Here is a 15926-nt window from a genome sequence, read left to right as displayed (position 1 = left end):
GTATGTGAAACATTACAATGTTTTAAAACAGCACAATTCAATTGCAGCAAATGGCATGCTTTATGTACATCATGCTACAATAAATAGACAAATGAATCACGCAGTTATCCTCCTGGGAAAAAATGAAACTAAGTTAGCTTATTTAGACATTTTAGTGAGACAAGTCACACATATTTTTAAGCATATTATATCATATCAATTTGCTTTTATATAGAGAGATCTGGCAACAGTGGCGCCTCACTGGCCAGGGTTCACAAACCATTAAAATGTTTCAAAAGCAGTTTATACCCATTTCATTTCCGTTTCTATAAGAATGTTTAGCAGACGCTTTTGTTAAAAAAAATCTGTTTTAGTATTTTTACGTACTTAAAACAAGTGTCAGTTGCTTGCGCACACATCAACATTGCCGGTAACATTTAGGATTTAGGATTACACCACTTTTTTCGGACATCAGAACGCTAATCAAGCACTGTTTGTCACCTCATTTAGAGTTTCAAGAGTCTGCTTTGTCCAGACATTTGATTGCGCTTCATCGTTTCTTCTCGGTCAGTCCTGACACCTTCACAGGCAGCCACTGCACCACGCCCCCTGGCGGCTGAGCTCAACCCACAGGAAGACGGAAGCAAATGCCGAGCGCTTGCAAACTCATCGCTTGAATCACCGAGGAGGGTACAAGGGCATGAGCCAAGAGCTCGGGACTAATGACTTCTGTGGATAGCTCATAAACCCGTCAGTGTATTACCTCTTTACGTCCACGCAGCGTTACTGTAAATCTTACTTAAACGTTTGACGCCTTTTCATCCACACAGACGGGAACAGAATGGCATCGATTTTGCTCACCAGATCTCGGACTCCTTTACTGAAAACATCTAGGTCATTAAAGAACGAGTTCAGAAAAGGTAATACTATTCTTGGTTAATTACAGGAGAGTGATTAGTAATACGATTTGAATGGCTAATATCGTAATTCCCTCTGCCTTTGTGTAGCTATTGAAACGAACAGCGAGCCTTATGAACTGTCAAAATGCGGCACATTGTACTGCTACATACTGTGACCAGGTTTATTTATATAGCAAAAAGGCCTTGGGACTTTAATATTCCCTTGATTCGTTTACTGTGTTATTCAAACCGGACATGTTCAGACCCGTCATGTATACTTTAAATGTCTTCTGAAAAGAGTCCCTCCAGACACTACAGTCGTGTAAAGCGAGTTCACGACCTAGCCACTTAGCTCGCAAACCTGGCCTGCAAGATTATTAAACGACTGGTGAAATGAGAGGCTTAAATGATTAGCTAACAAGCTAACTGTACAGGCTCACAGACAGAATCGGTCATAATCACCGAGAACCATCCGACTTAAAGGTTTTCATGTGCTAAATGTATGCGGGATGCGTCCAGTACACTGTAAGCTACAGCTGATAATGGAGGCTCACTGTAACTGCGCGTTAGTGTCAGTGTCACACGTGCTAGTGCTTTTGTGTCATCACGCTCTGTTACTGTAAGTTAAGTCAGTTCTGGAAGATAATAGTGCTGTAACTGTTGTTGACCGCAGGTCGGTTTGTCAGCTCATTGGTATGGTCAACACGCGAGTCGTTTCCACACTTTTGAAGAAACGTTTGCGTTTCGTTTAATTATGGAGCGCTTGTTTTAAGCTGCATGAACAGCAGTAGGCTGTTGTTAATAGCAGGTGTAGCCACACAGACGCTCCTGTCTGGAACGTCAATGCGATCCACTGAAATCGAAAACAAATGTCTTTTAATGTTTGAAAATTGTCATTTGTATGTTTTATATAGTCATAATCTATGAGTAATGCGTCTGTGTATCGTTTTAGTGCGCCATGTTTTGCTCAGGCTGCTGGAGAACAGAAGCTCATAGCCTTGTGTGTACTGGAGGTTATCTGAGGACAGGCTCATCAGCCGTCTGTCGTTCCTTATTATTGACCTGTCTTAGAAAAGCACGATAACGTGTATTTATATATATATAACGTAGTATGAAAGTCCATCCTAAACGATATTTGGATATTTTGCTCTACAGTGTATATATATATTGCACACACCCATAGTGAAAATGCTAAATTTGAAGCAGTTGTTTATTTTTTTTTTTGTGAGTGTGCAGTTTATTTTGTTCTACAAAAGTACCATCAAGTTAAATTTACCACAGACCTTATTTTGCTCAGGATTTGGATCTATTTGAAAACATATTCTTATGTTTTTAAAACAGGAGAGCAAAATGTAGAGGTGTCAGTCAGTGAATGAAAAACATAAGTCAGTCCTTGAGAAATACATTTGGTTAAAAAAACTTGTTCATTCACTTGTTTCTTGTGTGCTTTTGGCTTGAGCACACCATGCAATTTTCTTTCTTCAGAGACAGAAAACACTCTAAGTGAATACTAAGGATAATATCAGATTTTTTTGCATTTGCGGTTTAGCAGGATTCATGATCCATCACTCATATGGACTGAGTTGTAAAGTTTCCATTATTTTTATCTGCCATTTTTGTTTTAATTTCCCTAATTAGACATATGTCATATTAATCTAACCAATATTAATATTTACATTAATTGAAAATTACAATTCAGAGCTTATCAAAACCATGATAACTTTAAGTAAATTTAAGTAATACTTAATTAAAAAGGAGTTCAGTCATACATTATTCAGAGTTTTCTTTAAGTAAATAAAGGAAATTACACAGCACAAGTAAATGGTAATAAAAACCACAAATATCTTGACCTTTCAGCCGTAGCAAGCGGCTATGGCCTTATAACTTGTCTGAATAAAATAAACCATTTGCCTACTTTCTCAACCACAACATTGCTGCCACAATCTCTAATTGATTTCGAAATATACTTGAAGTGCTTCCTGAGAAACCCCAGTAACTCCCATGTGTGGACTTTCTTTCTTGTAGCTAGTCTGAAGCGGTGTGGTCTGGCAAATGATTAACCGCAGCTCTGCTTGACAGACTATAAATTAAAGGTCCGATCAGAATATGCATTGTTAGGAAAACAAATGCTACCATGAATAGCTTTCATAAGTGAGTGACGTGACATGTGGCCAAGTATGGTGACCCATACTTGGAATTAGTGCTCTGCATTTTAACCCATCCAAAGTGCGCGCACACAGCAGTGAACACACACCTGGAGCAGTGGGGACCCGGAGCCATTTATGCTGCGGCCAGTTGTTTATTTTTTTTTTTGTGAGTGTGCAGTTTATTTTGTTCTACAAAAGTACCATCAAGTTAAATTTACCACAGACCTTATTTTGCTCAGGATTTGGCTCTATTTGAAAACATATTCTTATGTTTTTAAAACAGGAGAGCAAAATGTAGAGGTGTCAGTCAGTGAATGAAAAACATAAGTCAGTCCTTGAGAAATACATTTGGTTAAAAAAACTTGTTCATTCACTTGTTTCTTGTGTGCTTTTGGCTTGAGCACACCATGCAATTTTCTTTCTTCAGAGACAGAAAACACTCTAAGTGAATACTAAGGATAATATCAGATTTTTTTGCATTTGCGGTTTAGCAGGATTCATGATCCATCACTCATATGGACTGAGTTGTAAAGTTTCCATTATTTTTATCTGCCATTTTTGTTTTAATTTCCCTAATTAGACATATGTCATATTAATCTAACCAATATTAATATTTACATTAATTGAAAATTACAATTCAGAGCTTATCAAAACCATGATAACTTTAAGTAAATTTAAGTAATACTTAATTAAAAAGGAGTTCAGTCATACATTATTCAGAGTTTTCTTTAAGTAAATAAAGGAAATTACACAGCACAAGTAAATGGTAATAAAAACCACAAATATCTTGACCTTTCAGCCGTAGCAAGCGGCTATGGCCTTATAACTTGTCTGAATAAAATAAACCATTTGCCTACTTTCTCAACCACAACATTGCTGCCACAATCTCTAATTGATTTCGAAATATACTTGAAGTGCTTCCTGAGAAACCCCAGTAACTCCCATGTGTGGACTTTCTTTCTTGTAGCTAGTCTGAAGCGGTGTGGTCTGGCAAATGATTAACCGCAGCTCTGCTTGACAGACTATAAATTAAAGGTCCGATCAGAATATGCATTGTTAGGAAAACAAATGCTACCATGAATAGCTTTCATAAGTGAGTGACGTGACATGTGGCCAAGTATGGTGACCCATACTTGGAATTAGTGCTCTGCATTTTAACCCATCCAAAGTGCGCGCACACAGCAGTGAACACACACCTGGAGCAGTGGGGACCCGGAGCCATTTATGCTGCGGCGCCCGGGGAGCAGTTGGGGGTTCGGTGCCTTGCTCAAGGGCACTTGTGGTATTGAAGGTGGGAGAGAGCGCTGTACATTCACCCCCACCTACAATCCCTGCCGGTACGAGACTCGAACCCGCAACCTTTTGGGTTACGAGTCCGACTCTCTAACCATTAGGCCACGACTTCCCCCAATAACATTCAGTCTTATTACCAATAAGCATGACAACACTGACTATTAACAAACTAAATGATTATTCAGATAACCGAATAGTTGAGCTGTTGACATTGACACTACATGCACAAAATATTCAAAGAAGAGTTTACTGAGGCAGAAAGTCTTAACCTACATTGTCACTTGCCAGAGATGGGGTTTTCTTATCAGGACACTAGCTCAATCCACAGGCTTCTACCAAGCTGGTAAAATGTAACAGCACAGACTGTGACCTTGGCACAGGCAACCAACATGAGAGAGAAGGACACCTGATGCGTCCTGCCAATAGCAGTCAGAGTTTGTGTGGTTCTGTTGTTTTCTTTAAAGATAAATGGCACCTGTTGAACATTTGTGATGAAGCCAAAAGGTTTTTCTGTGTACATTTTGATTGGAGTTGACGGTCATATTATATATGGAGATCAGGGAATCAGTTGATCAAAGCTAAAGTCTTGACCTTGTTTGCATAAATGAGGTACATCTGTGGGACTTAGTAGACTTAGTTTCACTCCGACTGTGTTATCTCACTCTCAGAGGGACTGCTACCTCTGATAAGACTGTCAGACAAAACTGCTGCCTGAATGCTGACAGACTCAGACACTATCGGTGAGAAGGTTTCATAAGGAATAGACAGCCCCATGAGCCTTGCATGAACTTTTTTTTTTGCCCACTAACATATTTTGCCAGAAGTTGACATGCCAGACCAAAGGGGTCAAAGTGTGTAGTTACAATTAAGTATTTCATTATATTAAAGTTGTATGGTTTTTTCCCCTGTCTACTGCCTTTTGGCATCTCTAGTAAAGGGTTTAGGCCTGTAGTGTGTTCTTCAGCCAGTCAGCATGTAAAAATGTAATGTTCCTGTGGCTCCAAGTTACATGGCACTTACAGCAATGATTGAGAATGGTAATGATGGATTATATTATTGCACGTCTTGTTTGAATTGCTTTAACAAATCGAGCGATGTTGCAAAAGCATTGCAGTGTTTAAGAAAGTCAGTCTATGAATTGCTTGATGTAGTTGACTCTGCACATTAGTAGAAAGTATTTTAACTTTGTCATAACTACAGTACATCCTGTACCTTAAAACCACCTACTCCCAAGCATTAGATTAAACAATTAGTTACATAGAAGACATCTGAAGCAGCATGTGGAGCATTTTATGGGTCCACCCTCATATGATGACTCTTTGTTCATTTCTCTCAGAGACACACCCTGAATCTGGTGCAGTTGAGTACTTTACATTGCATCCTAAAACAGAAAAGATTTGTGACCACAAAGTTGTGTTAGTTTTTTCCTCACCCCTTCAAGGAACTTAGACAACACCCATGAAAGTTCAGGTTCTTTTAACATGTCATCATTATATGCAGGCTGTGTTTATTTTAAATGTATACATTTTATACATTTATGTATCTATGAATTTATACATATACAAATTCTACATTCTTAAAAAATAAAGGTTCTTTATTGGCCTCTATGGTTCCATGAATAACATTTGTCATCCATAAAACCTTTCCATTGCACAAACGGTTCTTTACAGTGGAAAACGTTTCTTTAGATTATTAAAATGTTAATGTTCCCTGAAAGTTTTTTTAGGGAACTCCGAATGCTTCTTCTGTGGCTTTTGCCATAAAATCCCCCTTTTGGAACTTTTATTTTGAAGAGTGCGTCCTGTTCTCTTCTGTTCAGAGAGCTTTGTATTCTGTATGCAAACTCATGGAGATGTACAAGAGGATAGAGATCTCAGCCCATCTGCCAGCCGTAGACTGACCTCGAGATGCGAGGCCAGACATCCTATAGAGCTAAATATAGAGAGCGAAAGTAGAAAGCATTTATCCTTCCATACGAACATCCTGGCATCAATAGGATTAGACTGCACTGGGCCAAGGGTCTTACATGTGAAGCAAACATTATGGCAAGCACTACCCAGATTAGGCTTCACCTGGGCATTGGAGCAAAGGTCCTAAACCATAGTACTGAAGGGAAATGGGATGAGAATGGATTAATTATGGAGTCTGGCCTCGTCCTATTGTCTCTGAGTGGATAAATCAGAGAATCACGAGACCGTAAGTATATGTAATCCAGAGATTGCATGGTGTACTGGAGAAGGAAATGGTTCAGGAGAAAGTCAGGTTTGATGGATTGCTGTATTTCAGGGAAAGGGAAACTGTGTGCTTACCTGCATGTGTGGGATACAGTCAGAATGGGTGAGAATAGCTTAACTGGCTTACTCCAGATAAGGGAGTTTCCTGAAGTTACACAACCCTCTACATTGCGAGTAAATCACTCGCATATGCGACTAAATCTTACTCTGGGCGACTAAATAATGTCTAACATTAGCCATTGGCTAATAAATTCTTAGATTTTACACGCCAGTGTGTATGTGAGAGGTGTTCAACAGATTTTCACTCGATAAACACGCTGACTGAGCGCTTGAGAGTTTCGCTCTCCGTCAAGCGATCTGTACTATTTGGATGCGCTCAATGGATCATGTCATGTACTCAATGGATGCGCAGTATGTAGCACGCAGAGCACCTGTATTTGACGTACCGTAAACTAGTGTGAAGGCGCACGACTCGCTGTCGCTTTACTGATAGTGCTGTGTTTCTCACACATGCAAAGAGAGAGAGCGAGAGTCTTGCATACCACACTGAATCGACGCGCTACATGTAAACCATATTCTTTGTTGTATTTTCCTGTCAAAATAACAGAGTTCATTTAGAATTATTCTGCTTTTAAGAACAAGCAGGAGATATGCCGGTTTCTTGGCAGTGGGCGGAGCTAATGCGCGAACAGCTCTCGTTGGCTGGCGCTCATCTATTATCATCCCTGTTTTGATTTCAGCAAATCAGTTCGAGCGAACGCTGACAACGTGATTAATATTCATGAACCCAGCAGATAATAATAGTAGTAGTATCTTTTAATAATAATTACTATTACCTATGACCAACAATATCTTAAACACCACCACCAGTCATACGTTCAGTTAAAATGACAAATATGCATTCATTCATGGTTATCAAGTTTTAGTTCTAATCACTAGTTCTATCATTAAATAGTGCTTAATTATCATAATATCATAATATAATGCTTGATTGGCTGAAGTTAAGAGTGCACATTCAGTTATTTAAGAAGCTGTTCCATTTTACAAAGATAATCTGATTGGATGGAATCGTGTGTGTGTGTGTGTGTGTGTGTGTGTGTGTGTACATGGATATATTTGTACCCAAAAACGAGCAAAACCTGACAAAATCGGCAAAAACCTCAATTTGTAGATGTCCTCAATTGGTAAACTGTTATAAAAGTAAACAGTTTTTTTTTTACTTTTGAAATTGTAAAAATGCAGAAAGTTTTCTGTTAGGGGTAGGGGTGCGTTTGGGTTAAAAAGTGTATAACTATCTGTATATAAAAACAATCGAAGTCTATGTAATGTCCCCATTTAGATAGCTAAGTAAACGCGCGTATGTGTGTAAAATAGTATATCAGTCTGGCGAGTAAACAAAAAAATGTACTAGCCAATGGCGATTATATTGTCAAGGTGTGCGTAGAGGGTTGTACATTTACAGTAAGTAGAAGGACATCCTGCATTTATAGTCCACTCCTTTACTTTTCCTACTTAAAGAGATCTTTCAAATCTAAATTTCACTATTGTCTCTAAATCACAATTTGAGACACGCAAGAAGTACTGCTATTTTGCATCCTAGAAATCAAACCTGGCGCAACACGTGTCGGACAACTATTCGGAATGGGGCCATTTCAGACTATTTTGGCGCCCTATAGGCAAAATCCCTATTGGTGTTGTATGATTTTGTTTAGGATAATGACATGATTATATAAATTGGTTAAAAATAAAAAAATTTGGTTGTGGTAGCTTATCAAACACTTTCATTATTTTGATGATGCCACCATTCATTTTAAAACATATATTATTTCAATATACACTAAATCAGTGTTTCCCAACCTTTCTTTAGTCGCGGCACCCTTTGGAAATTTTAACAAATTTGTGGCACCTTACAAAATTAATTTTGTCACAATATTTGAATTTCTAACTTCAATATGATACTTTGAAAAGTATAGATATTCGGTACAGCAGGGAAGAACTGCAGAATATAATGTCATACAGATATTTGTAATATTATTAAAAAATATTGTTCATCAATGTTGGCAATCAGTAGGCTAATTTCTAATGAAAATACCAATTTATATGACAGATTTTAATGTAGGCTTTTATTCATATGCAAACATTGTGAGATAGCTAGTTATTAGGGATGCACTGATTCCGATACTGGTATCGGTATCGGGCCCGATACTGAGCTTCTGTACTCGTACTCGTTAAAATGTCCCGATACCAAATGCCGATACCACACAGCATGTGATCAGTGCCATATTCAGACAAAGAAACTCCGACAACAGACAGCAGAATGGAGTTATAAGAGATTAAGGATGTCTACGAAGTATATGTATGCAATGAATATAATGTTGAACATTCAGTATTAAAGCCTGTATAGCTGATGTGCACGAGCTGGAAAGCAAAGCATGCTGAGTGGATTGAGCGTGCAGCGGCACAGATGCGCGAGCTTGTCGAGTGAATATACCTTTCTCACAGACATCACTGGAAAGTTTGTAGTTCCGTCGGATATATAAAAAACAAGTAAGTAAAACAATGCACAAGTTACTTAACGGTAGGGAGAGAGAGAGAGAGACAGAGCGCGCGCACACTTCTGTTGTGTGATCTTTGATGTTCGCTTACTTAGCACGCATCATTTGGATTAAAACTAAATCGTAAAAATAAGACCATTTATTTATTTTCTGAAAATATCAGTTAGTAGATTTATAACGAGTGGTTCCCTGCATTATTACAGCAAAGCGCGTGAGTACAGTACTAAGCAATGGAGCAGCTCTAATGCTATTAAATTAAAGATTTAAAGACCATTAATTAGACCAAAATAAAAGACCATAGAGCAAAAAATGAACAGTGAAAGTAACAAAAACTTGTAAAATACATTTTAATGGGCATAATTAAGTGTGAAAATAACCAAAGGATATACAGTCAAACCAAAAATTATTCAGTGACCAGATATAATTTTTTGTATTTTTTTTTACTAGTGGGTGCAGGACACTATAGTTAATTTATGTAAGTGAGGATAGCAAAATAAAGTAAACTGTGACAAATTATACCCAAAAATTCTTCATACAGTGGACTACCAGTAAAACTGATACAAATTTGAGACCAAAAATTATTCGGACCGAGTCGGGAAAAAAAAATTAAGTTGCATGAAGCTGGATGACAGCATGCCCAGGAGACTACAGGCTGTCATTGAGGCTAAGGGTTGCCCGACTAAGTATTGATAGTTGTGTAAATACTGTCTAACAGCTGTCTAATATTTTGGTTGATTGTAATCTATTAGGCTACATACCTTTCTATCAAAGTTATCTGACATTATCAAGCTGAATTTGTTCTGACACAGTTTAACTCTGAGTTCTTGTCATATTTTATTACCATTTTCTAAACTATAGCGAATAAACTGTGATAATGTGAGAAATGTTGAAGATGTCTGAATAAATTTAGGTTTGACTGAATCCTGAGCGGTGAACTAATTTTCGGCAGCCGGAATTTCAGTGCATCTCTAATTATTGGCGACATCAGAAATGGATATTATATAATAGCTGCTTTTATGAACATTTTAGCAATTTAAAAATATAAAAAAAAGAAACATTCCACTAAATAACGGTTAAACTGTTCAAATTTAAAAACATTCTAATGCTAATATTCAGCTGCTGAAATGTACTTAACACCCTTTTTTTTTTTTTTTGCTAAAATGCAGGGTCATTACGTTAACATAGGATTGGTACGCTCATTGGCACCCCCTTTAATTGGAGGTGCCCTAAGTAACTGCCTAGTTTACCTATGCCTAGAAAAGGCCCTGATTCAGAAACTCAAAAAATCAAGGGCTTTGTAAAATGTTGTCTCTGCTTTTTAAACTGGGACAGGTTAAAATGTTTTATGATAAAAAAGAAGACATAATTCACCTTTTGATTGTCCTGTTGGAACAAGCAGAAATCTGGTTTACAGTGGGTTATTTGTTGAAAAGGAACAGTGGCTTAAAAATTAATTTGATTACACTATTTGATTATCTGTTAACAGAAAATTTATCATGTTCAACCCTGTGTTTAGCACATGTTTACAGTGTTAAAAACAATTATGTAGATACTAACCCAAGATCAGTGCAGAAAATAAATACCAAAAGTAAGAAGATATGTTATTGGTTTCAAGTGATCCATTTCAACAGGCGATTCACTTCAAGTCTGGTGGTTTCCTGGTACTGGGATATTTACCCTGTTCTTGCTCCTGAAGAGCTGTAGCTAACGTTAACATGAGTTAGACTTTACTGAAATGTGCTCGGCCATCCTCATGTATCTGAGTTTGTCGCTGCAGACATGGAGAGTGCTTGTGATGGTCATTACCAGTGAAATACTATGCTTGAACATCTGACAGACAGCTGCAATGGGTGGTCTTATTTAACTGTACTGTAGTTTAACAAAAGCAGTATTTGTAATTAGTCATATGCCTGAGAGGGGGAATATCCACCAGGAATGCTAATGTTTCATCCATCCGTGTAAAAAATGTGAGCTATGTAAACTCTTCACTGCATCAGTTGCAGCGTTTTTGTGTGAGGTCTGTTTCCTGATGTAACCTGTATGGAGGTTGTTTCATAACCGATGCACGCACACGCACACACACACACACACACACACACACACACACACACAAAAACACAAAAACAAGTAAATAGCATGCAATCAGATTCATTATGTGCCAGTGTGCAATGGACATGACAAAATACTTTAGAGACTAGGTGGATAAAAGAATGAGTCATATTCAAGCATCTGTTTAAGCATGTAGCCAGGTACAGTTTCAACTTGACGTAAAGACCAATAAGTAATGTATTTTGTGGCTGCACATTCCATGGCAAAACAGCATTAGATGACTGCGTAAGTTGCATATTACTTCCTAACACCACTCCATGTAAAAAGGTTATTGTGTTATTAGTTAAGTCAGGGATTTTTAGGGGGTTTGCAAAAATTGGAGAGAGAGAAAAAGCTTTTAGAAAATGTATTTTTAGGACTGTCAAAGTTAACGTGCTCTTAAAGGGATAGGGTCACCCAGAATTAAACTTCTGTTATCATGTACTCATTACTTTTTTCTTTTCTATTTTTTTACTTTCACATTTACCAAATTTGCTAATATTATATTACTATTTAATTCTGCTTTCAAATCACTGATTAACCTGTGATTTGTTGCAGTTGTTTTAAAGTCTGTCTAAAGTTCTAGTTTTTGTGAGAAAAAAAGCATATAGTTTTGTGAACAAAATATGTTTATAGATATTAGATACACCATTAACTTTATAGAACTTTTTAAAAATATTTTCCAGAAAACAATAAATTTGCTTTATTCCAATAATAACAGAAAAGCTAATTATTTAATTTGGGAAACAATTATGTATTTCTGTTCTCTTTATAAAATTGTCTTGAATATGAAAAATTGTGGAATAAATTTAACTGAAGGCTTCTTTCTTGGCATCAAAAGGCTAGAAAAGCCCCGAATTAAGGTTTGTTTGTGAAAAGTTGAAAGTGTTTTGGACTCCTCCATATGCATAAGTGCCTCCATTGCTTAGTTTCTGATATTAGTTACTGTAATTTAATTACTTTTCCCTTGAAAATATAAAGTAAGGGATTACTCTTATTTTTTCTGTAATTTAATTACAGTTACTTATGTAATTGTGCTTAAAGGGGTCATATGATGCTGCTAAAAAGAACAGTATTTTGTGTATTTGGTGTAATGAAATGTGTTTATGTATTTATATATATATATATTTAAGGTTAAAAAAACACATTATTTTCCACATACTGTACATTATTGTTTCTCCTCTATGCCCCGCCTTTCTGAAACGCGTAGATTTTTACAAAGCTCATCGTTTCTGAAAAAGTGAGGTGTGCTCTGATTGGCCAGCTATCCAGTGCGTTGTGATTGGCCGAATACCTCAAGCGTGAGACGGAAATGTTATGCCCCTTGCCATATTGTGATTCAAAACATGAAAACCCATTATAAACTATACATTCGTTGCATCCAGTGGGGACATAATTATGGGTTATAATGAGACTCTTAACTTTTATAAAAAATATCTCTTTGGATTTGAGACTTTAGTTTTTGCAACTTTACAGATCTTCTTTATGCACCAAGAGCTTGTAACACTCCAAAGAGAAAGGAAAAATTGAAATCGCATCATACGACTCCTTTAATACTGTGTATAGACTTTAGAACATTCATATACAATACAATAGTGGATTTAACATCAAAATTTAAAGTCTAACCTTAAAATGCATGCTTTTTATGTACCCTTCTCACTTTAAATACTTTGGCGAGTTAATAAGAATATCGGTAACACTTTAGTGTCCAATTCTCACTATTAATTTGTTTATTAGCATGAATTCTATTAGAATAAGGTCTTATTCTGCAAGACCTTATTCTAAATCCTTAATCCTACCCAATTCTTAAACTTAACTACTTTACTAAGTATTAATAAGCAGTAATTAGGAGTATATTAAGGCAAAAATCATAGTTAATAATTAAAATTCATAGTTAAAATTGTGACCAGAATAATTTATGTAGTTACTTGAAAGAATTAAAATAACCGTTTCATGTCTATCATTAACTTGTCGAGGTTGGTGTAGGATTTAAAAAGTGATTAGTAATAAGTAATTAAATTATTTTTGGAGAGAGTAGTGCAAGACCTTATTCTAAATCCTTAATCCTACCCAATTCTTAAACTTAACTACTTTACTAAGTATTAATAAGCAGTAATTAGGAGTATATTAAGGCAAAAATCATAGTTAATAATTAAAATTCATAGTTAAAATTGTGACCAGAATAATTTATGTAGTTACTTGAAAGAATTAAAATAACCGTTTCATGTCTATCATTAACTTGTCGAGGTTGGTGTAGGATTTAAAAAGTGATTAGTAATAAGTAATTAAATTATTTTTGGAGAGAGTAGTTTGTACAGTAATCTAATTACACTGTTGAAGATGTAATTAGTAACTAGTTATTAATTACATTTTTAGAGTAACTTGCCCAACACTGCTGGGCCCTTACACACCTTCATTTGTGTGTCCTTTCTCTTGGCAGTGGTGATATTTTTCCCTGTCTGTGTATGCAACACTGGCATGGGATCAAGTATTTTCTCTGTCCTTTTCCGTGATCCCGTGCTGGCCTCAAGCCTGTAGCACTCTCCATGACCCTTTATGTTATATCATATCATGTGTTTTTTTTTATCATGCACAGCTATATTGCATTACTCTGTTGGTCCATCCTTCTTCATGGTGGTCTCATAAGTGTGCTGTATGTTATCTAATGTTATATTTTCTTTACTCTGAACCTCTTTCAGGAAAGATATCAGAAAGCACATGCTTTAACTGCACTGCACTGCGGTTAGCCACAAACAGGTAAATGGAATTGAAAATTAAATTGTATCTGGGTCAGTGACATGATTCTCATTTATATCTGAATCTATTTGGAGAAAAGTGCAATTCATCCATACTGTGGTAGTTAATACTACCATCCAAATTTAACTTTGAATTGTAGTATTAACGATATAAAAAAAAATTAACTATCGTCACAACTGTTTTCAACATTAATAATAATAATAAATGTTACCTGATCATCAAATCAGCATATTAGAATGATTTCTGACTGGAGTATTAATGGCTGCTGAAAATGATAAAAGAATAAATTACATTTTATAATATATTACAATAGAAAACAATTATATTAAATTGTAATAATATTTCACAATAATACTGTTTTACTGTATTTTTGATCAAATTGATGCAGCCTTGGTGAGCATAAGAGACTTACTTCAAAAACGCTGTCATTTTTTTTTTTATTGTTTCAAATTGGATCTTTATTTAAAGATTGTTTAGGCTGATGCATGACGTCTGTTTTTCAGCAGTCCTGGTGTTCTTGGAGGCAGTGTCTGGCCTCATGCATCATCTGTCCTGTACCTTGACAATTCATCAGCACTTCAGCGCCGCTTGTCCAGGTCTCCTCGTCTGTACTGTGCCATCTTAGTACCTGACCCTGCCCTGCCTATCAACACCCACTCCACGTACCCCAGAACGCTAGCCTGGCCACAGAACACCCCAGTCCGGTGGGTACATACTACAGGCCGTCTCCATGATGATTCGAAGGTAGAACGTTCTTTACGTTCACTGAAGGATCGGAATAAAAAGCTTGAGGAGGGTGGTCCGGTGTACAGCCCAACGGTAGATACCGAACCTGTGAGACGGACAATACGTCAACGTGTGATTGATGAGGTGAAGCATTACTATCACGGGTTCCGCCTACTATGGATGGATACGACTATTACGGTGCGGATGCTCTGGAGGGTGCTGAATGGACACATTCTGTCACGCCGAGAGAGGAGACAGGTAAACACTAGGGCTGTCAAGTGCTTTTTTTATCTTACACAATCAGTACGTTTACATGGACAACAATATTCAGATTTTAACTTGATTAAGACTATACTCTGATTAAGAATCTACCATGTAGACTGAGATTTTTGATTACCTTAATCCAGCTAAAGTCATACTCGGAAGTAAACAGAAATCAAATTAAGACATGTGGAGTATTCCTATTTTAGTCGCATTATTGAAGTGCAGTATAGACATGTACACACCTTAATCACATTATTAGCATCGTGTAGGACTTTTCGCCGCATTTTGCGATAGGATACACGCACGACAGTGCTCAACCGTTTGACGGCAAATAAAAGAGCTTCAACACCACTGTCGTCTGTATGCAAATACAAATAATTAGCTGCACTTGAAGCTTTCATAAAATTTAAAATAAAACACCCAAAACTGTATATGGCATCATCACAAAGACGAACTATATGTTTATATGTGAAATTTTAGAGGGGACATCGGATGGTGTCACGTGGGGACGTAATGACGTGTACAATTAATCAAACTATGTACTGTAACATGTAAAACAGGAACATGAAAGGATATTCTAAAAGCAACTCATGTAAACACCTTAATAAATGGAAGGAAAATTGTCATTGTACCACTCTGGGGTTGTCAGTTGACCTGTCATTGCCCTATGGATTTAACCCAGTGTAATGTAATTAAGTCGTGCATAGTAGGATTTGGGGTGGGTGGTTAGCATTCTTCCGTAGTTTAATCTTAGTCCTGTAAAGTCTGACTGGATCTCTTCTGTAGCTTAATGATTTAAATTAGTGCCATGCTGAGTCTTCATGGAACAGCCATTAGAGATCATCCTGCAAGTCAGGAGTCCAGGGGAGACCAAAGACACTTTAACTAGCTCACATGGGATTCCTGAGGCCTTTAGGATAAAAAAAATCCATTAAGTCCAATTTAACAACTCTTTTATTTAAGATGAAATACTATTTACATTTA

At 36.8% G+C, this 15926-nt stretch overlaps 1 protein-coding gene across 5 annotated transcripts in view; it reads left to right on the top strand.

Annotated features, from left to right (window-relative positions):
• Positions 1 to 603: 603 nt before the first annotated feature.
• Positions 604 to 15926, top strand: part of letm1 (leucine zipper-EF-hand containing transmembrane protein 1) — a 30499-nt gene continuing 15176 nt past the window's right edge. For 4 of the 5 annotated variants that reach the window (XM_016240164.1, XM_016240161.1, XM_016240162.1 and 1 more), the window contains exons 1-3: positions 604 to 899; positions 13895 to 13952; positions 14456 to 14936. In XM_016240164.1, coding sequence (XP_016095650.1) covers positions 821 to 899; positions 13895 to 13952; positions 14456 to 14936 — 618 coding nt within the window. In that variant the 5' untranslated portion in view covers positions 604 to 820. The remainder of the gene's footprint in view (positions 900 to 13894; positions 13953 to 14455; positions 14937 to 15926) is intronic. The other variant, XM_016240165.1, reaches the window with a different exon arrangement.

The sequence above is a fragment of the Sinocyclocheilus grahami genome, unplaced genomic scaffold (assembly GCF_001515645.1).
Source record: "Sinocyclocheilus grahami isolate Dianchi unplaced genomic scaffold, SAMN03320097.WGS_v1.1 scaffold583.1, whole genome shotgun sequence".
Classification (NCBI taxonomy): Eukaryota; Metazoa; Chordata; class Actinopteri; order Cypriniformes; family Cyprinidae; genus Sinocyclocheilus; species Sinocyclocheilus grahami.
Note: the sequence above shows the minus strand (reverse complement) of the source record. Positions and strands in the feature narration are given on the sequence as shown.